General features: G+C 48.9%; 2 protein-coding genes across 4 annotated transcripts; one reads left to right on the plus strand and one right to left on the minus strand.

Annotated features, from left to right (window-relative positions):
* Positions 1 to 8,047: 8,047 nt before the first annotated feature.
* On the plus strand, positions 8,048 to 16,517 carry ACTR1B (ARP1 actin related protein 1 homolog B). 3 transcript variants are annotated; one of them, XM_006909423.3, is made up of 11 exons: positions 8,048 to 8,305; positions 10,150 to 10,214; positions 11,350 to 11,425; positions 12,436 to 12,561; positions 12,886 to 13,010; positions 13,252 to 13,468; positions 13,602 to 13,694; positions 13,785 to 13,959; positions 14,948 to 15,009; positions 15,243 to 15,283; positions 15,462 to 16,517. In XM_006909423.3, the coding sequence occupies exons 1-11, from the start codon at positions 8,258 to 8,260 to the stop codon at positions 15,562 to 15,564; spliced, it is 1,131 nt and encodes a 376-aa protein (XP_006909485.1). In that variant the 5' UTR covers positions 8,048 to 8,257; the 3' UTR covers positions 15,565 to 16,517. The 3 variants fall into 3 exon arrangements, with proteins under 3 accessions (XP_006909485.1, XP_024900816.1, XP_024900817.1); XM_025045048.1 differs by having other exon boundaries at positions 8,124 to 8,305; positions 13,632 to 13,694; XM_025045049.1 differs by lacking the exon at positions 15,462 to 16,517 and having other exon boundaries at positions 8,124 to 8,305; positions 15,144 to 15,257.
* A 4,309-nt stretch (positions 16,518 to 20,826) lies between these two features.
* On the minus strand, positions 20,827 to 22,688 carry LOC102884658 (cytochrome c oxidase subunit 5B, mitochondrial). Its single transcript, XM_006909424.3, has 4 exons — positions 22,532 to 22,688; positions 21,761 to 21,834; positions 21,487 to 21,586; positions 20,827 to 21,022 (listed from the first exon to the last, which is right to left on the minus strand). Exons 1-4 carry the CDS (start codon positions 22,632 to 22,634, stop codon positions 20,910 to 20,912), a joined length of 390 nt encoding a protein of 129 aa, XP_006909486.1. The 5' UTR covers positions 22,635 to 22,688; the 3' UTR covers positions 20,827 to 20,909.
* Positions 22,689 to 24,594: the final 1,906 nt, after the last annotated feature.

Genomic DNA, 24,594 nt, shown 5'->3' on the forward strand with positions numbered 1-24,594 from the left:
GTGGCCCTGCTGCTGCCACCAGGAAGCCTCCCTGAGGGACAGAATCCTTCCCAGGTGTCAATCAGCTACGCTTTTGATGATTTCTCAGGACTCCAGCCACTCAGAGAACTGCTTCCAGCACCCATACAAAGCACCTTCGTCCCCATCAGGGCAGCAGGAACTGGTTATCTGGGGGCCAACTGGGGACAAGCATGTGATGCTCAAACACGGCCCTGTGGTTCCCATGAGGAGAATCCTTACCAAATATTTTAGCCAAGCCTTCCTCCAGATTTGCTGAACTTGGTGAAGAGTCGGCCTTGGAACCTGTGGGGAAAATAACCCTTAGCTGTGAGTCACTCTTTCACTGGCTCCACACAGAACCTTTTCAAGGCCATGGTCTCTCTTGCGTGGTGTTCTGAGAGCAGCATTGCACAGGGGGCCTGCTGGAGGGAGACAGAGCAGGACACAGTTCCAGTGCCCCTCTCTGAGTGCCTCAGGAGCTTGGGCAGTGAAGTTCTGTGGGTTTATTTCTCTCCTCTGAGACCTGTGGGCAAGGCATCAACCATGGGAGGCTCATGAAAAGGGGCAAGAAAACATGCTTCTGTGACCTGGAGACCGAGAAGCGCCCTCCCCTTCCCATGTCTGGGTATCAAGACCTATTGTGAACTCATGGCTGTGCTCAGGGATCACAGTAGGGACAACAAAAGCAGACAGACACGCACCTCAGGTTTTTGAGAACTCCCCCCTCTTCCCCATCCAAGGAATGACACCAATAGGGAGAACCCTGACCATTTTGGAAATATGGCACTTTCTTATTCTGGAGGCTAGGTAGCAATACTACCTGGCTCTCCCCTATCTGCACTGTGGGTCTCTGTTTGTGGGGCGCTCAGAGGGCCTGAGGCTTCCTCACTTGACCTGCTTGATGAGCAAAGGGAACTCCTGATGTTGTCATTGGCGAATGAAAAAATGAAGGTGAATGAAATGGACTGGTGCACAATGGCCCCTAGGACGTCACAGACTGAGTTCAAGACTTCTGCTCACACTCACAGGGCTCCATCAAGGATATGAATCAATTGTGCTAAAACAGTGTAACGTTCACATGGATGTGAAGTACAGCATAGAGAATATAGTCAATAATATCATAATAACTATGTATAGTACCAAGTGGGTAGTAAACTAATCGGGCGCATCACTTCATAAATTATGTAAATGTCTAACCACTCTGCTGTACATCCGATACTATTATAAAATAATATTGAATGTCAACTCTAATTTAAAAATTAAATTAAAATTAAAAAGAGTGAAACGATTGAAAAATCAATGTAGTGATCTGTGTAGATTTTGAGCTATATGTTGAGCCTCTAATGGAAGTTGTGAGGTCTCCGTGTTCAGACACATTTTCTTGGTTCTAAGGGCAGCCCTTTCCTCTGGCCCCAGGAAAGTAAGTGACCCACCAAGGAGGAAAAACCTGTCCCCTAATGAAGAGGTTGGCAGAACCATAGCACCCACCTACTCTGAGTGCCACAGAGCAGGCCTAAGTGTTTGTGGAATCTGAACTTTAATTCAAAACCATTGACAACATTGATTGTCACCTGGTTTCCTGGCATTCACTCTGCATAGCCATTGAGTAATTTGTGTACATGGCAGCTTTCAACTCTACAGGAAAATTAGTAATCGGGTCATTCCCAGTGCCTGGACATTGCTTCCAGGTACAATGCCTTTTTGGTAAATGAAAGAAACAAAAAGTTCTCTTTTGTTGAGATATTAGTAAATCATTAAGGATCAATACAATAGAAGTGTAAGCAAACTAATGCAGTAAAATATATCTTCAAAAAAACCCTTTGGATTTTAAAGTGCCCTAACAGAAGTAGTTCCTGTAGTCTTCCCTTTTCCTGCTGTCACCCCTGACTGACAGTTTGCATAATGTACCTACTCACTGTCCTTTAAGACAATTGACACTGTTTTGTGATCTTGGTCTATATAATTTTTGCAGAACAATACTGTTCTTTCGCCATCCCAAGGACTGTGTCTACTGTTTCTGCTTTTATCTCTAGACCTGATATATCTTACATTGAAAGAATTTCCAAGAATTACTAATTAGTTTAGTAAAAAGCAAAACAACAGGGAAATCTAATGTTTACTTGGAAAAAGCTATGAAGTATGTTCATAACAGCGTGATTCAGATAGTCAAAAGGTGGGAACAACCCAAACGCCTGTCAAATAAATGATAAAGGAATTAACAAAATGGGGCATATCTATACAATGGAATATTATTCAGTCATAAAAAAGGAATGAAGTACTGATGCATGCTACAATGTGGGTGAACTATAAAAATATATTAAATGAAAGAAGCCAGTCACAAAAGACCACATCATTCCATACATGAAATATTCAGAATAGACAAAACTATAGAGCAGACAGTAGATTAGTGGTAGTCAAGGGCCGTGAGAAAGGGGAAATGAGAAGTGACAGGTAGTGAGTGTGACATTACTTTCTGAGATGATGAAAATGTTCTAAAATTAGACAATGGTGATTCACAACTCTCTGGATATACTAAAAACCACCACTTTAAGAGGGTGAATTTTACATTACGTAAAAATAATACCTCAAGCTATTATTTAAAATATAGTATGTATCTATGAGGGGACAGATATAACAAGACTATCTTGGCTAGCACATGGAGGGTTCACTCTACTAGTCTACTTTTGTGTATGTTTGGAAATTTTTATAAAGAAAAGTTAAAATATGTATGTATGATAAACCCCTGTGGAACTCTGGATTTTGAGAAAGCTTCGAAGTTAGGAAAAATGGTAAAGTTACTCCCTTCTCCTGAGCAAGAATTTCATATGGCAGATTCAGGTACAGGAAGACGGTAGAGATGGGGTGAGGCCCGTGTCACCACTGCAGAGCCGACAGGAGGAGACCGTCTCTCCACAGATTTAGGCTCACAGTGTGTCTCCCACTTTATCTACAACAATATACTGGTGACAGTACCTTTGACCTGGAGGAACAGGTGGTGGCGCTCCACACCCTGCCAACAGTCCAGGAGGAGGACAAAGAGGAGGGTCTCTGCTCCTCTCATCTTCGCCATGCTCTGTGCACCATTAGAGAGAAGTAAACCTTCTGAAATCCTCAGATGATAGAACAGCCTTGACCTGCAGGATACAGTGGAACCCACCAGTCTGTGAAGTCACAGCCGAATGAGGTGGCAGCAGTTCTACAGTAGGAAAAGGGGAGGGCCCAGTGTCTGTGGACAGGGACTGGAGGGGGACACCGTCAGCCCTGCAGTGCCTTCCTTCGTCCCACACGCACTGTAGCCAGGAGGCGATGGGATGTTAACCGGAATCTTAAGTTGCAGGTGACAAAAACTCTCTAAATCAGCTTAAGTGAATTGGAAGTGGCTAGAGTAGCTAAAAAAATCTTAGGATAAATCAAGATGTCACATTAAGTGTTGTTATTTATTGTATTACATAAAATTATAACAAAAATATTATAAACAAAAGTATAAGCCAATAATTGTGTATCACTATTTCTCCTATTGTTTTATAAGTATTAAACTACTTTCAAAGAAAAAATCTTTGTATTTTAGCACCTTTAACTGCACTTTTTTCCCTGTATTTTCATTCTGCATTGGGTCCCACAAATTATGTTGCCAGCCCTGCCCTTTAGCCCCCATGTGCACACACTATACACAGTGACAGGTAGAAGAGATCTTTGAGGGGCAAAAAGTTGCACAAAAGTTATAAAGCAGAATTCTGAGTGGCTCAGGCTGATATAACAAAGTACCACAAAATGGGGAGCTGAAACAATAGAATTCTATTGTCTTACAGTTCTGGAGGCTAGAAGTCCAAGATCAAGGTGTCAGCAGGGTTAGTGTTTTCTAAGGTCTCTCCTTGGCTCGTAGGTGGCCATCTTCTCCCTGTGCCTTCATATCATCTTCCCTCCCCACACATCTGTGTCCAAAGTTCCCCTTCATACAAGGATACCAGTCATATTGGATTACAGCCCACCTTAACGACCTTATTTAACCTTAGGCACCTCTGTAAAGACACGCCAAATAAATCCATATTCTGAGGTTCTGGATGTTAGGACATCAACATATAAATTTATTGCGGTGGGGGACAAAATTTAACCCATAACATTTATTGCGGTGGGGGACAAAATTTAACCCATAACCCAACACAAAACTCTCACCCTAAGCATAACCAGGAGGAGATGGCATCAGGCACAGCATTCCATCATCTCTTTTTTTTTGGGGGGGGGGTGTCTGTCCCTAGGGGGAATTCCCCAAAGACCTCACCTTATGAGCTCCTCTATATGTGCTAAAAACTTACAGGATTGGTACATCTTGTCTTGTCAACAAAAGGTTACTGCCCTTAATCCAATACCAATAGGAATCCCCAATCTGGGGTGCAGTAAAAGGAGAGACTTTATTCAGGGAAACGCAGCCACCAGTGGAAACAAAAAGTGCACTCCCCCAAGACAAAGTGGAGGTCTACTTATACAGAGAAAGCTCCTGCCCTGGTCCCTGATTGGTCCACATTTATGCAAATGAAGGATCCAAATTTGCAGTTTGATTGGTCCAAATTGCAATGTCTTGATTGATTGGAACCACTTGTTCTGATTGGTCAGTATGGAGCTGTTCTGATTGGTCAGTATGGAGCTGTTCTGATTGGTCAGTAAATATGCAAATGAGAATATAGCTGTATAGCTCTGATTGGACAGGGGTGGTCTCAGCCCATTGGTCAAAATACCATTCCAGGAAGTCCTTTATAAGTGCTGGCTTAACCAGCAGGAACACGGTGCAGCAGTCTTGGCAGCCCAGTCTGTGGCTTTTCCCCGAAATATAACATGAGCGAGAGGTGCCCTGTAAACAATAACTGCTAGACTCTGATTATGAATTTGAGCCCAGTTAACCATGAGTCTTTTTTGACAGGTATAATCTTTCTTGGATCAACAGAGATTATCAGTAAAGTGAGTGTAAGTGACAGTTACTGAGATTGAGAAGATCAAAGGAATCTAAGTGCTAGGGTGAAATTCAGGCAAGAAACGGAGGTGCTGTCTGGGAGATGCTGAGAGGATGGCCAGAAGGAGCATGAGAGAGTGGCTGGCTCTGTAGGTTTGAGGGATACTCTTCATACTATCATGCTCTTACCCACCTCCCTCTCTTCCTCTCTTTCTTTTTTTCTCCCTCCAAAGTAATGTTTCTGAGCTTTTCCTCTTCCTAGTTATCTCAGAGGATAATTGATGAGCCTGCCTTCCTGCTTCTGTAGCCAAGTTTGCTCTATAGTCTTCAACAACATGAACTTTTAGGGCCCTTTTCAGCCGCTCCTCCCTCCAGCACTTTTGTCCCTTTGCCCATTATTCATGGAGTTTTTTTCACAAACAAGACCCTGGCCTTCTTTTATAAAGGCTCAGGTATTTATTAGTTATGCAGACACCTTTTCACTTCAGTTTTTAAATTTTATTTAAAAAGTAAGATATCATAAAGACAGACATATAGACCGAGGGAATAGAATAGAGAGCCCAGAAATAAGACCTCACATATATGTTCAAATGACTTTTGACAGAGGTGCCAAAACCATTCAGTGGGGAAAGGACAGTCTTTTCAACAAATGGTGCTGGGGAAACTGGATATCCACATGCAAAGGAATGAAGTTGGACTTTTATCTAACAGCATACATAAAATTAAAGAACTAAATAGAAGAGCTAAAACTATAAAATTCATATCTTAGAAGATATAGGGCAAAAGCTTCAGAACATTGGATTTGGCAATGATACAACACAAAGTCACAGGCAGCAAAATAAAAAATAGACAAATTAGACCATGAAAACTTAAAAATTTTGTGTATCAAAAGACACTATTAACAGAGTAAAATTTCAACCCACAGAATGGGAGAAAATATTTGCAAGTCATATATCTAATAAGAGATTAATACCCAAAATATATAGAGAACTTCCAAAACTCAACAACAAAAAAGCAAACAAACCAATTCAAAAGTGGGCAAAGGACTTGAATAGACATTTCTCCAAAGATGTACAAATGGCCCATAAGCATATGAAAAGATGCTAAACACTACAACTCATTAAAGAAATGCAAATCAAAACTAGGATGAGATACCAGACACCACCTCATATCCATTCGGATAGGTACTATCAAAACAAAAAATAAGCATTGAAGAGGATGTGGAGAAACCGGAACCTTGTGCACTGTTGGTGGGAATGTAAAATGGTGCAGCCACTATGTAAAACAGTACGGAGGTTCTTCAATTAAAAATAGCAGTACCATATGATCCAGAAATCCAATACCTAGTTATACATCCCAAAGAATTGAAAGCAGGACCTCGAAGAGGTCTTTGTATACCGTGTTCATAGCAGCATTATTCACAATAGCTAAAATGTAGAAACAAACCAAAGGTTTATTAACGGATGAATGGATAAGCAAAATGTGGTATATATGTATAATGGGATATAATTCAGCCTTTAAAAAGAAGGAAATCCTGTCACATAGATAAACCTTGAGGACATTATGCTAAGTGAAATAAGCCACACACACACACACACACACACACACACACACACACACACACACACTGTATGATCCCATTTACATGAAGTAGAGTAGTCAAATTCATAAAAACAGAAAATAGAATGGCTGAGGGAGAAGGGAATAGGGAGTTAGTGTTTAATGAGTACAGAGTTCCAGTTTACAAACTGAAGAGTTCTAGAGATGGACGGTGGTGACGATGATGCACAACTTTATGAATGATTTTAATACCGCTAAGTTAACTGTACATTTAAAAATGGTTAATAGTAAATTGTATATTATGTGTTTACCACAATAAAAATGAGAAAAAGGTATTATATACATGAGCAAGTTAAAAACAATTCAGTACAAAAGTTTATATTGTAAAAAGACTTCTCCTCTTGTTCACCCACATCCAGCAATGGTTCTTTTCCATATTAAAGGGTCTTAAGATGCCTCATATAATCTTCAGAGCCTTTCGCACATAACATTCTGGACACTGCATCTGCTCTTCTTTCCTCTGATTTAGCCATATATACTGATGTTTCACATTAGATTATATAGAACTGCCTTATCATTTTAAATAGTTGGACATGGACCATTTTATGAATCCACAGACACCAGATACAAATGAATACATACCTATGATTCCATTTGCATTAAGTTCTGTAATAGGCAAAACTAACCTGTAGTGTTAGAATTCCGGAGAGTGGTCACCTCTGAGGAGGATCAGGGCAGTTCCTCTGACAGGGGTGGAGGGCTTCTGGGGTGCTTGTCATGCTGTTTCTTAAACTCAGTTATAAGTACATGAGTGTGTCCACATTAAAATAATCCATTGACTGTAAACCTATGATTTCTGCACTTTTCTGTATGATGTTCTTCGATTTTACCAAATTCAATCTCACAATCTAATGGGAAAGGTATATATAGAAGCAAACCATTATGACTCAGTTAGAAAATGAATTTAAGACTGTTGCAGCCTTGACCCCAGCGCAGCTAGAGGCTGCCCGCACGCTAATCCCAGCTGCTGCTTGCTCCATAACCTGGGGGACGTTATGTAAGTGAGGGTCCTCAGTGCCCACGGTCTGCAAAATGGGAATAATCATACAACTACCTCGTAGAGTTATTGGCTCAATTTAATATAATTCATGTAAAGTGGGTAGAAGTGCTCCGCATAGTAGGTGCTGGATAAACGCCAGCTACCGTTACCACGAAATTGTAATTATTACAGGGAAGGATCCTCCTCAGTGCTCACTAAAGAATTGCTTTAGGTGAAATACCCAACGCCGGCCTCCTCGGGGACTGCGCGCCCACGAAGGGGTGTTGTCGGAGGTGCTGGAGATTCGGAAGACACCCTTCTGGATAAGTGACCTCGCGCCTGCCTGACTCTTCCCACGTCCCTTTTAAAACCGGGACCATGACGTCATCCTCACCCTGCGCAGCCTAACTTAGAAGCTCCCCAACAGTTCTTCCGGGCGGCCACAATTGGCTAGCTAGTTCCCGGAGGCTCCGCCCCCTTGCCCTCAGCTGCCCGGGGGAGCGTGCTGTCAATCCGCCCAGGTAGGAGCGATGATTGGCCACAGGGCGCGCTCTCCAGAGAGCCCGGGCACGCGTAGGCTGCGAGCTCCGGGTGGGAGGGGCACGGCCCCGCGTTTGGAGCCGCCGCGGTCCAGTCCTTCTGCCTGCCCGCCTGTTCGCTAGTCCCTCCTGCCGCCCGCCTGCTGGGCAGGGCCGGCCCGGCCCGGCCCGGCCATGGAGTCCTACGATATCATCGCCAACCAGCCCGTGGTCATCGACAACGTGAGGCCCGGCAGCCGGGGGGAGGGCGGGCGCCCTGCCTCCGGGTCGCACGCGGCGGCGCCGGGAGGGACATCGTCCCGCTGGGCTAGTCCTCTGCGCGCTGCCTGCCCGCTCTCTGCTTGGGAGCCCGCGCACCCATCAGGGCCGCGGAGCCCCTACCTGAGCCATGCCCCAGCCCGCCCATGAGGAGCATCTCGGGAGAGCAGAAGTGACAGCGGGCGGCCCTGACCTGTTGAGAGTATGGTCACTTAGCAGGTTTCGACCCCAGCCTATTTACCCGCCTTTCTGGCTGTGACTCTGGCAGCCCTCCTTGGTGGAGGAGGAATGACATTTGCCCTTTTGCACACTGCTGGCCTCATCTTTTCGACAGGGTTGGCCTGGTGACTTCTACAACAGCACTTCCGAAGGGGCCGCACGCCCCAGCAGAACCTCCAGAGTGAACAGGCCCTACTGGGCTCTTTTCCTGGGACCTGGGGGAAAATGCACGTGCAGCTCTGCCAGCCACAAATCCAGTATCATCTGGATGGCCACTTGGCTACTTTGACCCTCTTCTGAGGTGCCCCCCTGTGTGGGGCAGAAATGCCACAGCAGGCAGGGCATGGAGAGAGTCAGGACCTATAAGCAGTTGGGTATAATTGTTTGGAAGTCTCAGAGGAAAGAGGCCTGACTTCCTTGTGTCCTTGTCCTTCACCACTGGGGCTCAGCATGCTGACAGCTGCCTTCTCAGGATTTCTGGCTTTAGAAATTTCTGGTCCTTGGGAAGAAAATGAAAGGCGGGAGTCTATGGCTCTGCCCTAGCTGGATATCTTCCTCTGGTGTGTGAGCCTTGGAGTTTTTGATAATGATTCCCTTCTCTTTCTGGGATCTGTCTCCCACATGACCCCCAAGTCATTCCTGAATGGCTATGTTTTTTTGGAGTACCTATGTGGGCTCCCAGAGTCACATCAGGGGATGTTTAATAAGAAGATGAGAACTGGGCTTGGGGATGCTCTCTAGCAGGTTGCAGAAAGGACCAGGTCCCTCCCTTCTGGTAGGCAAATAGTTACTTAGACTAATTAACAAGTTCCGAGGGCCACCTGCATGGTCCCTCTGGACTTTCAGCTGCTCTGTAACTTTGGCATATCTGTTCCTGCACTGCAGACCCATATTGTGATGCAAATCTGTAGGAAAAGGGGTTCAGACTGATTCCTTCCTTGGATGGGAGGGTTCTAGAAAGAGATCCTGAGTCCAGCTTCCAGGCTGGAGCAGCGACAGGACAAGCTCTCCTTTGCCTGCAGTCTTTGGAGAAACCACTGGAGACGTGCCAGTGTCCCCAGGCACCCAACGGTCTTTCCAGTGGGCCCTGTATGTGGTCCAGTCTACAGGGGGAAGGGGGCCAGGTGCTTTTTGAGAAAAACAATGGTTAGGGGTTGCTTTTAGCTGGTTTCAGGGAAAGCTTTGCCATGGCTCTCTCCTGCCTGACCCTGGACTGCGCAGAGGACACTGTGCTTCGTGGTCTCCTCACTCCTGGCATTCTAGGCTGGATAATTCTCGATTGCGAGTGGCCGGCCCATGCATGGCAGGATGTTTATCAGCCTCCCTGGCCTCTACCCAGTGGATGCCAGTAGCACCTTCCCCGCCGACCCCAGTCTTCAGACATTGTCAGATTTGGGCAAAGGGGTATAGAATCACTCCCACACACACAGTGTTGAGCCCCTGGTGAACTTGTAAACAATCTTGCCTTCTTGGCAGAAGCTTGGCTTCTTCCCCAGCCGCCGCAGCCGGGCAGCCCGCATGCTCCAGCACAGAGTATTGCCTTCATCAAGAGGTGAAGGCCTGCAGCTAAACATTTTTTTATCTTGCAGGGTTCGGGAGTGATCAAGGCTGGCTTTGCAGGAGACCAGATTCCCAAATACTGTTTCCCAAACTAGTAAGTGTTGCTCAAACTGCAGCCCTAACCCTTTTGTTTGCTTCCTGGGAGAATAGTGGTCCTGTGTCACAGCTGTCTTTCAGGCCAGCCTTGCCCCCACCTGAAGGGAAGATAGCAGATGTGTAAAGCTGACACTGTTGAGGGCTCTGGAAGGAGCAGACAGGAGTCTGCTTTTGGTCTGTCCTCTAAGCTAGGGAGAAAAAGCCACTAGCATTCCCCCTGGGGACAGAGTGTGGTAGCAGCAGCAAGAATAAAAGGAAGACATTTCAGGGAGAAAGAACTGAACTCAGAGAGGGAAGAGTGGGGACTTAGTGCACAGAGAACCCTTCTTCCAAGAAGAGGTTTTCTTTGGAGCTTATTTATCTTCAGACTCTGGAAATTATTTTATTTCAGTCAGGAAGGTCTTTTCCCTGAATGGTGCCAGTGATGGCAGAGGTCAGAGGAGGTCAAGCCCAGAGGAGGCCTGGGGTGCATCTTCGGCCATTCCAGCCCTCTGGGAAGTTTTCTCTCTGAAGCATCACCTCACAAATCCTGGAGGCTTTAGAGTGGTTGGCCTAAGGTGGGAGGAGTTCCTGAGGCCCCTGAAGTGGCCAGCTATGCCAAGACCCAGGCCTGGTGTGGGGATGAGCCATCATGGAGCCCCCATAAGGCTCCAGCTCTCCTTTCTGAACCCCACTTGGGCGTGGTTATGGTCTCGTTGCTGTGCAGGGGACTTGGGTGGAATTTCAGAATCTGTCCTGGAAGCCCTGACAGTGGGAAGGGGCAGGATGGCTCAGTGAGAGAAGGATGCACAGGGGCTACTACTCGGCTTCCTAGGCTGTCCTCAGTCTGCAGCCACAGCCACAGCCCTGCCCTCCTGAAAGCAGAGTGTGGGCTGAGTCACTGACTGCCAAAGCTGACCCCTGCCAGGGCTCTGAGCCCTGGCAGAGGGAGGGTGGCGGGAGGGACACCTGTTCTTTTGACCTTGATTTTTCTATCTTACCAAGTTCTGCCCTGTAGCCCCATGTGCCATAGGCCTGGGTTCTGATCTTTACCCATGGCCACATCTGAGGCTTTGGAGGACAGCACTCTCGGCCCCTGGAGCTGGGCTCTGCTGCAGCCCCTCCCACCCCACTGACTTGACCTGTCTTCACAGTGTCGGGCGCCCTAAGCACATGCGGGTGATGGCTGGAGCCTTGGAAGGGGACCTCTTCATGGGACCAAAAGCAGAGGTAACACCTGTGGAGTCTGCCTCGACCTGGGTGTGGGGTCCTCATAGTCCTAGGAGCATTGGTGGGGAGCAGAGCTTGCTGTGGAGGCCTTCAGGGCTCTGTTCTCTGGGCCGTGTGCACAGTGCTCTCCTGGGCTCTCTGGGCTCCACCTGGGAGGAACTCTGCCCTGTGATATGGTGGTGGTTGGAGGTGGCGGGGCACAGTTAGACCACTTCATGCCCTTGGAAGCTGCAGAGGAAAGAGCTGATTACAAAGTGACTTGAGAGCCTGAATCACCTGGACTTTATAACCTATGCAAACGAGAGCCATAGGGCCACCTCTCGTGCCCAGCTACGGTGACCTGCCAGAGCCACCCGGCTAGAGGAGGCCCTCAGGAAGAGTGAATATGGGGTGGGGGAATAGCAGCAAGTGCAGTTTAGACACCTAGGGAGCATAGCATGGGGAGCCAGGATCTGTGGAGCTGAGCTGGGGGTGCAGCTAGGGCCAAGAGATGGGTCATAGCCACAGCTGTGAGAGAGAGAGGCCAAGTGGTGCTTGGCAAGTAGGAGCATGCTGTGGGGGGACGTCGAAGGACAGGTCCATGAGCACTGACTGGGGAGCTGGGAAGAGTTGGTGACAGGTGACCACAGGAGGGAATAGTACAGGGTCACCCACGAGGAGGCTCCTGGCTCTGATGAGCAGTAACTGTGAGTGGCAAATTGTGACCTGGGCCATGTGTGGGGAGAGAAGGGGAGAACATGCTGACAGTGAATGTAGAGAAGCATGGCTAGGGGAGGGAGGGAGTATGTTGCCACCCTTCCTGGTCCCTGGCCAGTTGAGGCTGGCTGGCCTCTGAGAGCCTGAGACATTGCCGGACAGTTGAGCCTGTGCTGAATTTGGGAGCCACCACAGGGCGTTGGGGACACGCAGTGAGCAGCAGTGGTCCTGCTAGGGGCAGGTAAAGGGCAGATTCCATGGGGGCTGAAGCAGAGCAGGAGAGGACTCAGAGCTGTGCTGGCCTTCCCCCATAGGAGCACCGGGGGCTTCTGGCCCTGCGCCACCCCATGGAGCACGGCGTTGTGCGGGACTGGAATGACATGGAGCGCATCTGGCAGTATGTCTACTCCAAGGACCAGCTGCAGACCTTCTCCGAGGAGGTGTGGTGGCCAGACGCTCCCCAGGGCTCCGAACCCCCTCGCTGTGCCCCCTCCCTGCAGCTCCCCTCCGGGTTGGCCTCCCACATCACCTGCATTTTGACAGGGCCTGCTGCCTCTTAACTGTGTGTGGATCTGGGGACAGTAGTCAGGGCCAACCAAGCAAAACCTTCCAGAAAGAGCTGGCTATTTGCAGGACTAAATGCCGGCAGATGACAGGACAGTGCCCTCAGAAAGGACAGTGGCTGCAACCATGGTGCTCACAGTAGCTCCTTGGAGAGATCCATTTAGGGCCTCGCATGCCCACGACTCTGCCATCTCTTGCAGCATCCTGTCCTTCTAACGGAAGCCCCGCTCAACCCAAGTAAGAACCGGGAGAAGGCGGCAGAGGTGTTTTTTGAGACCTTCAACGTGCCAGCCCTGTTTATCTCCATGCAGGCCGTGCTCAGCCTGTAAGTGGTCCCCAGAGTCTCTGTCCTCCCCAGGGCCATCCTCCTCAAGATAATCAGGTGTCTGACTACTCTGTAGAAAAAGCCCCCCCCCACACACACACACACACTTAACTGTTTCTTTAGGGAGTTCTACATGTCCTTTTTTCAGACCAGATCCTGTAGTTGTCCCAGGGTCCCTTCCAGGGGTGGGAAGTCCCCATGCCTTACTGGCTGAGGTGAAGGGATGCTGACCTGCTGACAGGTACGCAACAGGACGCACAACAGGAGTGGTCTTAGATTCAGGGGACGGGGTCACCCATGCTGTTCCCATCTACGAGGGCTTTGCCATGCCGCATTCCATCATGCGGGTGGACATTGCCGGCCGCGACGTCTCCCGCTATCTCCGGCTGCTGCTGCGCAAGGAAGGCGTTGACTTTCACACCTCAGCTGAGTTTGAGGTTGTCCGAACCATCAAAGAGGTGACAAGGGCTGAAGGGCCTGAACATGACCTGGAGAGGGAGTGGAGGGTGGCAGGACCAAGGTGTGATTTCAAGCCCTGGGGGTGGGTGTCCAGGTCATGGCCTTCTGAGGGTGTGTCCCTGCCCCCCACAGCGGGCCTGCTACCTGTCCATCAACCCACAGAAGGATGAGGCTCTGGAGACAGAGAAGGTGCAGTATACTTTGCCGGATGGCAGCATACTCGACGTAAGTCACAGGCCTGGCCCTGGGTGGCAGTGGTGCCACCGGGACCTGGAGGAAGAGGAGGCCCATCTACCTCAATCTTGTCTTCCAAAGGTGGGGCCAGCACGATTCCGGGCCCCTGAGCTGCTGTTCCAGCCGGACCTGGTGGGGGACGAGAGTGAGGGGCTCCATGAGGTGCTGGCTTTTGCCATCCACAAGTCCGACCTGGACCTCCGCCGGACACTGTTCGCCAACATTGTGCTTTCAGGCGGCTCCACGCTGTTCAAAGGTACCCTGGTTTAGAGGTAGTGGTGGGACTCTGGAGGCCAAGGGTAACCGTACCCTCACCTGCATCCTGCCACCCACAGCCTGGGACATGGCCTGATTCCTATTGGCCTTCTGGTGTTGAGTGAGCACTTTTTTAAATTAAATTTTATTTTATTTACTTTGTAAATAGGCGATAAGTTTACATGAGATCTGAAATGAAGTCTCCCTCCCAGTTGTCCTGGTCACCCCTTCCCTCCACACAGGAGTTGTTGGTTTTTCAGGCAGCTGTCAGCCACCCCCTGCATGTAGATGCAAGTGTGCACCCCCACACAAACTGTAGCTTACTCCAGGTCCTGATCACACATGGCGCCATGTCTGGAAGGTCTTTCCCCACCTGTGTAAGTTCTTTTATATGGCTGTGTGATGTTTCACCGAACAGATGTGCCATTTAGCCATTGTCCTGATGGCCTTTGAAAGAGCTGCAGCCATTTCTAATCACAAAAACGCTCAGTGGGCACCATCCTGCTCTGTCACTTCACATCGTGAGAATACACTTCAAGGGTAGAGCAGCCAACTTGGGGCGCATGTGCCTTTGTTACTTGGTGCATCGTGCCAGAGCTTCCCTCCTGAGAGCCTATACCCCACCAGTTATGACATGAGTCCCCACACACCCACCTGATGCTGTGTGGCCTTGGCCCATCTGAAGGGCAAGGTGGTAGATGTTTTCCCCCGATTTGTCATTTGCCTTTGACTTTGCTTCTGGTGGTTTTTGGCTGCTAGAGCGGGCCAGCAGAGCCATGTGAGTTAGGGTTCCATCTCATGTCATCTCTCTTTGGAAGCTAGACCCCGCTGCAGGTACAGTGCTGGGTCTTTCCGCCCTTGGGGTGGCTTGCCCCTACCCTTAATCCTGGCAAGAACCACTGAGAGGAGGGAGGCAGGTTAGGTACAGGGAAGCTAATGCTCAGGGGGCTAGATGTGGACCCCAGTTTCAGCCAGCCTTGTGTTCACAGGCTTTGGGGACCGATTACTAAGTGAAGTGAAGAAGCTTGCACCAAAGGATGTCAAAATCAAGGTGAGGTTGTGGGGAGTGCTGTGGGATGCGGGTGCTGGGCAGCTATGACCCCGGGCAGTGGGGGGGGAGGGGCTTCTCACACCCTGCCCTGCCTGGCCTCTCCTCTCCGCCACATGCTCCCACTGTGCCAGCAGGTGCTCTTGCTGTGTGGCCTCAGGCCTGTGGGACTCACCCCAGGGCTGGGAAGGGGGTGTCGTGGAGATAGACAGTGACATTGCTGCCTGTGCCCCCAGATCTCGGCCCCCCAGGAACGGCTGTACTCCACATGGATCGGGTAAGGTGGGGCCCACGGTTTGGGGGATGTCTTGCCCTAGAGGCTTTTCCCAGGGCTAGCCCATTCCAGGGGAGGTGGGTGGGCTTCCCACCAGATGATGGGAGCAGAGCTCTGAGCGCCTAGGGAGGCGGCTGGCTTGGTCCTCGGGTCCACAGGAGTGCCACCCCTCCATCCTCAGTGGCTCCATCCTGGCCTCACTGGACACTTTCAAGAAGATGTGGGTCTCCAAGAAGGAGTACGAGGAGGATGGCGCCCGTGCTATTCATCGTAAAACCTTCTAGCGCCCAAGGAGAAAGGCAGTGTGCTGGGCGAGTGGGAAGAAAGGGGCCAGAGCCCCAACCCTGTCTGGTCTGGGCCCACATACACCAGGCCCAGGGTTCCCTGTGTGCCCTGAACCCCGGGAAGGCGGTACAGCATCTTCCCTGCAGCCCTCCCCTTTGCACACACACGCACACACAGTAACGTTTAGCTGCATGGGTGGGGGTCTTGAGCTGGAACATAGAAATTGATGTGCCCAGCCATAGGTGGTTCTGGGTGTCCCTTTGGCAGGGCCAGTTAGGGCTACGGTTCCTGGCTCTGATCCTTGGGGCTGCTTCTTCCCCAGGCTCCAAGGCTTGACCCCCGAATGCCCCCGTTTCCTCTGACAGGGTCCCTCCCAGGACGAGGGCACCCGGGTGCCTGTGTAATTAGCCTTGGGGAGTGGGATAGAGGAGAAGGTGTCCAGCAGCTCCCCACTGGTGCATCCTTGCTTCTCGTGCCATCTCATCTTCCTGACCCGACAGAGTAGCACAGAGGGCCAGCCACTCCTGGCATAACTGGCCTCCCACACTGTCCCCCTCATCTTCCTGAGTGGATGTCTTTGTGTAGGCTGAGTACTGAGCAGTCTGCTGTCCCCAGTGAGGGGGTCTGACATAGGGTTGCACCCCCTGGAGCCAGGGCAGCAGATGCTTGGGGTTTGGACAGCCAGTCTGTTGCGCTGTCCCTTTCACAGTGCTTCACTGCCTTGCTTCTCCCCTGTCCTTTACCCTGGGCAAGCGTTAGTGGTCTTCCCTTGTTGAGAGTCAGACCCAGAGGGGTGAGGGGAAAGATCTCCTGTCCCACCTCACCCACTGGGAGGGTCATTACCCTGGGCCAGGGCCCCTCCCCGTCCCAGGTATGTACAATAATTTAACACAGTTGCCTGAAGAAAACTTTTTTGTAAATCATTATAGTAATAATTATCAACAAGGTCCTGTGTGTGGCTCTGCTTTCTTGTGGTTCTTGTGCTGTTGTTTGCTTACCTGTCCCTGGGGATTTTGAGAGAAAGGAACAGTAAGAACGCAGCATGGTGCTGGCTATGAGAAGCCTGAGAGTTTCAATGGTTGGTGGGGCAACCGGGCACGGGAGGACCCAGGAGGCTGGGCTGTCACCCTGGTGGCAGAATTCCCCAGCCTCATTACCCACTTGCTGCAGTCCTCCAGGAGAAGCAGAGAACAAAGCAGGCTTCCTTTGCCTTGTTCCTGGGCCGGGCCCCTGGCAGGTGGAGCTGGGGATTGGTGCCTTGGTGTCCTCACCTATTCTCTCTGAGCACATCTGCTGCCCTCCTCACACGGGGGCGCAGGCCAACAGTGATGCAAGCTGAGTTCAGACAAGTTGGGAAAGAGAATGATGGGGGAGACGGTGAAGGCTGTGTCGAGCTGGGCTCTGAAGGTAGAAGTTGAGGATAGAAAGAGTGGTGAAAGCAAAGGGAGCACTGAGAAATGAGTCTGGATTGTGTCTGCCTTTTGCTTCCCTCACCATGAGCCTGAACACCTACAGTATGTCCAAGAGGATGCCATGTATTTGGGACCAATGGTAAGCAAGACATCTTTGCTCCCCAAAACATACAGGTCAGAGGAAGATAAACAGACTGCTTTAGTAGAATTGTGGGGGCCCAGGGGGAGGGGCATCTCACCCAGCAGGTGTGTTGGGCTAGCTTGCAGAGGTCTAGGAGGGTGTTCCAGGTAGAGATAAGAGCTCAAGGAGACATCTGTGACTGGTGGGGCAGGACAGGAGGCCCCAAGTGATGCCAAGTCATCAGGGAAGGGAAAGTGGTCTCAGGCTAGAATGCAAGATACCCCAAAAAAGGAGGTTGGGGCCAGTATGTGGGGGACTTGAGGGTTCTTAGCTGTGTCCTGGACCAACCATAGGAGGAGGAGGATCAAAGTTGTGTGTCAAAGGCAGTTGGAGTTGGTGGAGCTGAGGGAGCACCCAGAACTGAGATCGGGTAGGAGGGGAGATACTGAGTCAGGCCTACCTTCACAGGGCATTTGGAGGGCTCATGATCACAGAGCAGCTAAGCTTGTACCTGCCCTCAAGGGGGAAACAATTTACAGAGAACCCTTGTTTGGGGTTCTCGTGCTGTTGTGTTGTAAACTTCATGTTCACATTGCTGCATTTGATTTGTCAATATTTTTAAGCGAAGTTTGTCTACGTTGATGAAGGCTACTGGCTATGAAATTCTGTTGTGATGGCATTTTCTGGCTGTGATTTCAGGTTGCTTTGCCCTCAAGAACCTTCTCCCAACCATACGAGTTAAATCCCTCTTATTTTTAAAATCCTCCCTTTTCCTTACCCCCACATTCTGCCAGTTGTCTAGTTGTGCTGGTCCTTCTGTAATACCTTCCCTGCCCATCACTTCTTGTCCATGATGCCACTGCCACCCTGGCTCAGAACTACAGCTCTCCATTCTCCTCTCCACCATGTCCATATGCTCTTGGATCTAAAGCCAGGTAGCCTTGATTCTGCTGCTTCCTAATCCAAATGTCATGAGGTCCTCCACTGCCTGCTGAAATCACCTTCATGAACTACACATTGCATTTAATGCAGGCCCTTTGGGATCCGTCCCTTGTTTTAGGCTTATCGTTAATACCCTGCCTTGTCTGCCAGCCTATACTCATGCTGTTCCTCTGCTGGAAATGACCTTTCCATGTCTGTCAAGATCCCATCCTTTAAGCCAAGTGTCCTCCACCCCCAGGCTGCAGACCATTACCAGTCTGTGGCCTGTTAGGAACTGGGCCACACAGCAGGAGGTGAACGACAGGTGACAAAGTTTCATCTGGATTCGCAGCCACTCCATGCACTAGCCTCAGCTCCACCTCAGATCATCAGGTGTTAAGTTTCTCACAGGAGCACCCATCTCTAGTGCTGAAAAGGTTGGGGACTGCTGCTTGAGGCCAAGCACAGTGCAGCATCCTTCCTACTCCTTCCCAGCAGGGACACTGTGGTAGAGCTCTGGCCCTGCCCAGCTTCTCACTGCTAGAGCAAAGCTATAGATGAGGAGGTAGGTGGTGAGGCTAGCCTGAAGCTTCAGTTGGGTTGAGAGTGGAGGTATGGACTCAGTCAATATACATTCAGATAGATACTGAAGTAAACATGCACGTGTGTGTAAGCGCCAGGGTTAGAGATACTTGTGTGTTTCCTAGCCTTGTAGGCTCAGAGGGCCTAGAGGCGCTGACACCCCAGTGGCAATGAGCACATGGTGTCCAGACCTTGGTTTCTAAATATCATTTTTTGATAAAAGGAATCAAAGCTCCTTGGAGAAATATCTGAGACAGAGTATAAAATGAGCCTGGAACGACATACTCAAAAATGGAACTTGTCTGAAGGACACAGGAGCCAACTCTAGGAGCCCCTAGCAGTCAAATCTGTAATGCATCGTAAGTCATAGAATAGTTGTCTACTCTGATAATAACTGAATAAATACACACGTGGAGAGGTGACAGTTCTTAGAGTAAAATTCCAATAAGTGCTGCTGTGAAGAAATTATCACACAATTAATGGCTTAAAGCAACATAAAATGTATTATAGTTGTACAGAAGTCTGACATGGGTTTTACTGGGCTGAAATCAAGGTGTCAGCAGGGCTGCATTGCTCTCTGGAGACTACAGGAGAGTGGTATTTCCTTTGCCCGCTTCCAGAGGCTGCTTGCATTTCTTGGCCTGTGGCCCCTTCCATCTTCAAACCTGTAGCACGGCATCTCTGACCATTTTTCCAGCTACATCCTCCTCTGACTTCTGCTGCCCTTGTGATTGTTAGGCCACCCAGATAACCAGGAGAATCTCTTTAAGGTCAGGTGACCGGCCACCTGCATTCCATCTGTTGCTGTGATCATCTTTTACTACAGCACCTAACATTGTTTCCAGGCATCAGGACATGCACATATTGAGGGGCCGTTAGACTCTGCCTACCATAGTCTGGAAATATACTGGAGATTTTTCTTTCTTTAGGGAAAAACTGGTTAAAATTTTTAAAAGACAGAGAAAACGGCAGAGTGGGCTTGGAGACAAAAAAGACAGATCAGTTATTGATATGGGGCATCATTTGAGGCAGGCAAAGTGTTTTCCTTCCAAAACGGAAGGGCCCTGAATGGCAGATAAATGCTCGGGCATTTCCTGGAAACAAATGAGACTAACTGACAGTAAGGAATCAACAGTTTTCGCTATACCTTAAGAGGAGACAGTGCAAGCCTGGGGCAAAGGGGCTTTTCTCTTAGACACTCTTATCAACAGTTCAAGTGAAAGATCTAGTTTGAATCAATTTTGTGAGACACTTAACTAAAGGACCCCTGTGGTTAATCCTAACACAAAATGGAAAGGTACTATTTCCATTTTACAGATCAGCATAGTTGTTGAGAACTTAATTTGTCCAAGGTGTTACAAATATAAAGGGGCTAAACTGGGCTGTTTATTAATCTCTCCAACTCTCTTTTTCTGATGCTGTTTTATTACAGTTCAAACACACACAAAAGCAGAAAGAACAATGATCCCTCACATGCCTGGCTACAAAGGACAAATCACATCCCAAACCACTCTCTTCCCCTTACCAGTTTTAGATGTAATCCCAGGCATATTTTACCCCTAAGTATCACAGTATGTATCTCAAAAAGCATAAAAAATTCCATTAACACACCTAAAAATAAATACTTAAACATTAAATATCCAAAATTCAAATTACTCGAATTTTTCTTTACAGTTGTTTTTTTTTAAATTAAGATCCGAGGTTCACACATTGCTCTTGCTTGCTATCTCCTTTACATCCATTTCATTCTATAGGTTCTCCCTAGCTTTTTTTCTTCTTCTAGTCATTGGTTTCTAGAATTGTCCCATATTCTGGATTTTGCTGATGGTATCCTCGTGAACAGTGCTTTGAACTTGGGTCCCTCAAGACTTCCCCACAAAATTCCCACAAGTTCACTCTGTCTTTATAACAATACTGAGGACGTATCATCTGCCAAGCTCTTTATACCTCACCATTGTATCTTTCTTGTAGATCTAACGCACCCTAAGAGAACATGTCCCCAGTGAGAAAGTTAAATGATGGAGCCAGTGTTATAAGCCCAGTCAGCCTAACTCCACAAAACACTTTTTCTCCCCATATGCAGTAGTCCCAAACACAGTATTATGAGATTGTCCCTCTCAGTGTCCACAAGAGGACAGCAAGCTAATGCTAACAGCTAGCTATTCCTGATAACAGAATTATCCATCTCTCTCCAAAAACACAGGAAAGAAATGAGACCAGCCAACTATGGGAGAAAGAGCCAAAGCAATGGCTAGTCTTTACTGAAAGAAAGCTTTACAGCACATTTTGAATGACTTAGTAAAAGGGCTCAGTGGGCCAACTGGTGGGGTACCAGCTTGTAATGGGTTCCACAGTTAGGGCATCGCTGGGTCTCGCCTTTGTGCAGCCAGAACCAGATGACAGCACTGTTGTCCTCTTCACCTGAAGGGAAAAAGGTGGTTGAAGGCAAGCCACACTCCAAGAGGAGAATTTCAACATGAATCTCTTTTCCTGAGATATCTCTGAGACTAAGGTGTGGTTGACAGCTTAAGAGATCAGTTCAAGCTCTCCTCTCCATTTTTCAGATGAAGAAACTGAGGCCCTGAATTTACCTGTCAGTAAAGTGACCTCATATCAGAGTCAGTATAAATTCTAACAATTCCTTTGCCCGTGGAGAATCCCAAAGCAGGGTCATTCTAATACATAACTCTAGTGTCTAAGGTGTCTAACAAAGAGAAAGAACAAAAATAAATTTTTTTTTCGATGAATACTCCTTCATGTTGCATTTCCAATAACCCATGATGACCTATTCAGGCATAATGAGGCTTGAAAGGCCAGGACCCTTAAAAGGAGACATCCTATACCATAGGGTATGTTAAACGAGAAAATAGTGATGAGGTACTTACAGATACAGCCCACTATTCGCTTGTTGGTGATGGAGGGGACCAAATTAGGGTCTTCCTTGGTGCCTGAGGCTGGCTTTGGGGCTAACATATTGTATGGGTCCTGAAAAAACAAGAATTGAGCTGTTATGCTGGATGACCACCCACCCTCCAGGGGCCGGCAGTACTGTTCCCACAGCCAAGCTTCCTGGACCAAATGCTCCCAGACAGGAAACTGCTCTAGTCCCATCTAAGGCTCAGAGCTCCAAAGAACATACAGAAGGGAGTATCTCCTCACCAGGCCCTTCCGCGCGGCCATCATGACCTCCCGCTCCAGCCCCGTCGCCTGGTCATCATCAGTAGGAACACCACCTAAAGGAACACACCTGAATTATGTCATCTGAAATTACCAAGACAGAAAACGTACACACATAAACTTCTGCATACAAATTAAGTGAGCTCACAAGCTTCTATAGGGTACTCACACCCACTGTCCCCTAAAGACCAGAGTCATGATCCCCAAAAGTAACAGCGCAGGGAGAATCTTCTCTTCAACCACCAATGCCAATTTTTCTACTCATTTTTTTTCCAAAAGCAGGTCAATCGGAGGCTTAGTGGGGCCATCCAACTCACAGTGCGAGTGAGTCTGAAGGGCGGCTTCGACCCTCCCCAACGCGCCTGCAGCACTGCTGTACGCACAACATCATTGTTTTGCATAATGATCCAGCCCAAACTAGACATGTCCCCTGGCCTCAGACAGCACAGTCGCAGAGTGAAATACATGGCAACCTCTAACAGATGTATTGTGAGAAATTCAGTTGGACAGTCACCCGGGACCACCGTTTAGGATTCTTTCGCAGCCGGGTCAATTAGGTGGGCGACTATAGCGGCGACTGGGAACAACAGAGATGCCCGCGGAGTCTGAGCCCCGCCCCGCCCCCCAGGCTGAAGGGTGATCATTGGGGCCCAGAGGAGCCGAACTGCCGGCTCCGCTATGCTGCGCTAGCACCGCCCCTCACCCCCGGAGAGCCACGGCGCCGGTCCCAGACGCGCCTAGTGGGTCAAGTACCTCTAGATGCCATGGAGCGCACCGCGGCCACCGCATTGACACCGCGGGCCCTCAGGGCCTGCGCGGCTAGAGCTCTAGTTCCACGAAGTAACCTTGAAGCCATCACGCCCGGTGCAAGAGCAGCACTTCCGGAACAGGCTCCAAAGACGGGCGGGACTTCCGGGCGGGGCTCCTTTCTCCTCGGCGTCAGTCTTCCGCTTCCGTCCGGCCCTGCCTCCACCCCCACGCGTGACTCGGTCCTGGACTGAAAAGAATGCGCATGCCCAGCGCTGCCAGGCTCTCCGCTGCGCAGCCGTGGAGGCGTGGATGGGTCGCGATCGCAACTCTGGCTGATGGGCTTTGCTCTTCGTTAACGCTGGGTTTGGGGCAGCGCGCCGTGCTCCCGCGGGGCTACGTGGACTGCGAGGGCCACAGCACTGTTTCTGTGCGTGCTGCCCCACAGCTGTGCTCGCGAAACGTGGAGGCCGCTAAGGGAAGTCGTTAAGCCCGCGTCTGGCGAGAGACTTGCTGGACCCCAAGTAATTTAAATTTAGGAGGAGCTCCTAAAGGCCCCTGTATTCACTGTTATGCTTGTTCATTGTGATGCTGGTTCTCCTGGCGGTAGGGGAGCCGTTGCGAGCTTGCTGCGTTGGTTTTGCCATCGAGAACGCGGGCGGGACCTATCCGCAGTGCTGGCATCAGCATCCCGTTACAGGGATGTTGTGATGAAGTCACTACAGGCGATGAGGGGCAGGAGGATAGAGCCAGGTTTAGGACCCCTTCCAGGACCAAGGTCCTTAGCGATGTGGGAGGAGGTGGCTACACTGGGAGCTTACTAACCAAGGAAGAGGTTAAGGGAGGGAAAGCGAAAAGGGGTGTTGATCATGGGAACCAGAGTCACAGAACATTCTGTGGTTGGAGTTCTCTTTAAAAAGGGAAACATCTTCTATCGCTCACCATGCCTCACAAGCTAAGGTGTACAAGCTGCCTGGCTGGGTGGGCATCAAAAGGTTTTGCAAACACTGCCCTCCATCGGCTCCTAACACTTCGTTCACTTGTCGTTTAACCCTGTCACTGGCTCCATGCAATATCTGTATTTCCCTACCCGATAGAAAATCCCTTCAGAGCAGGAATTATGCTCTATTCTTCTTTGAAATCTCCAGTGCCTTACAGAGGTCTTGAATACAGTAGGATCAAGTAAATTTTAGTATATTTATTGCTTGGAAAGAATAAACAATATGTCTTGTAGGGGTTCCGGAATGTGGTCAATGTGAGGCAAATTGAGGAGGGTTGAAGTGACAGGTGTTCCCACCTGTCTCCTGCAGGTTGTCATATTTTTAAAAGGATTCTGGTGAACATTCCTTCACAGGAGCACATCTAGCATTTGTTAGTGCCCCCTCCATCAAGAAAAAAAAAATGGACTCTATTCTGAGGCCAAAAAATGTCTTGATCGTCTTTAAAGGTGGGTTTTGCTTTAAATGGCTTCCACTGTTACTCCCTCACCTCCACTGTAACCCCTCAACATTAAATTGAAAATAATTTTTTCCTTAAATCCTAGGAATGGTCCCCAAGAATCTATAGTTGGTTTGTTTCTGTGGTTATATGTTTAGTGGGTGAAAGAAAGCCATGGTCTGGAAGACAGGTTTCCTGAGATGGAACCCAAACAGCCAGCTCAGCCAGTCACTTTTTCTTTTGGCCACTATTTCCTCATCAGTAAAACCATGCTTAGACTAGATTAGTATTTCCTAAAGTGTACTCCATGGAATCCTACTCTCAAGAGGTGCTCTCAGTAAAAAGCACTTGATCAGGACACCCTCTGCATTTGAATACCTTCCTGGAGATGCACATTGTAGCATATTAAAGGCTCTGATTAGGCCTGCAGCAAAGAATCCTGATTTGCAGAGACTCTAAATGTTGGGGAGATTGTCAAGTCCTTTCCATGGGCCAAGGCTGGTCATTTTCAAGAAAGAAAAACCTGGTCTCTACCTTGAATCTAGCACAAGAAAGTAGAAGAGAAGAGGCTGTTATTTGTTTGGACAGAGTTCACACAAGCTTGAAGTAATGGGGTCAAAAAAGGGACTTAA

Source organism: Pteropus alecto, unplaced genomic scaffold (assembly GCF_000325575.1).
Source record: "Pteropus alecto unplaced genomic scaffold, ASM32557v1 scaffold223, whole genome shotgun sequence".
Lineage (NCBI taxonomy): Eukaryota > Metazoa > Chordata > Mammalia > Chiroptera > Pteropodidae > Pteropus > Pteropus alecto.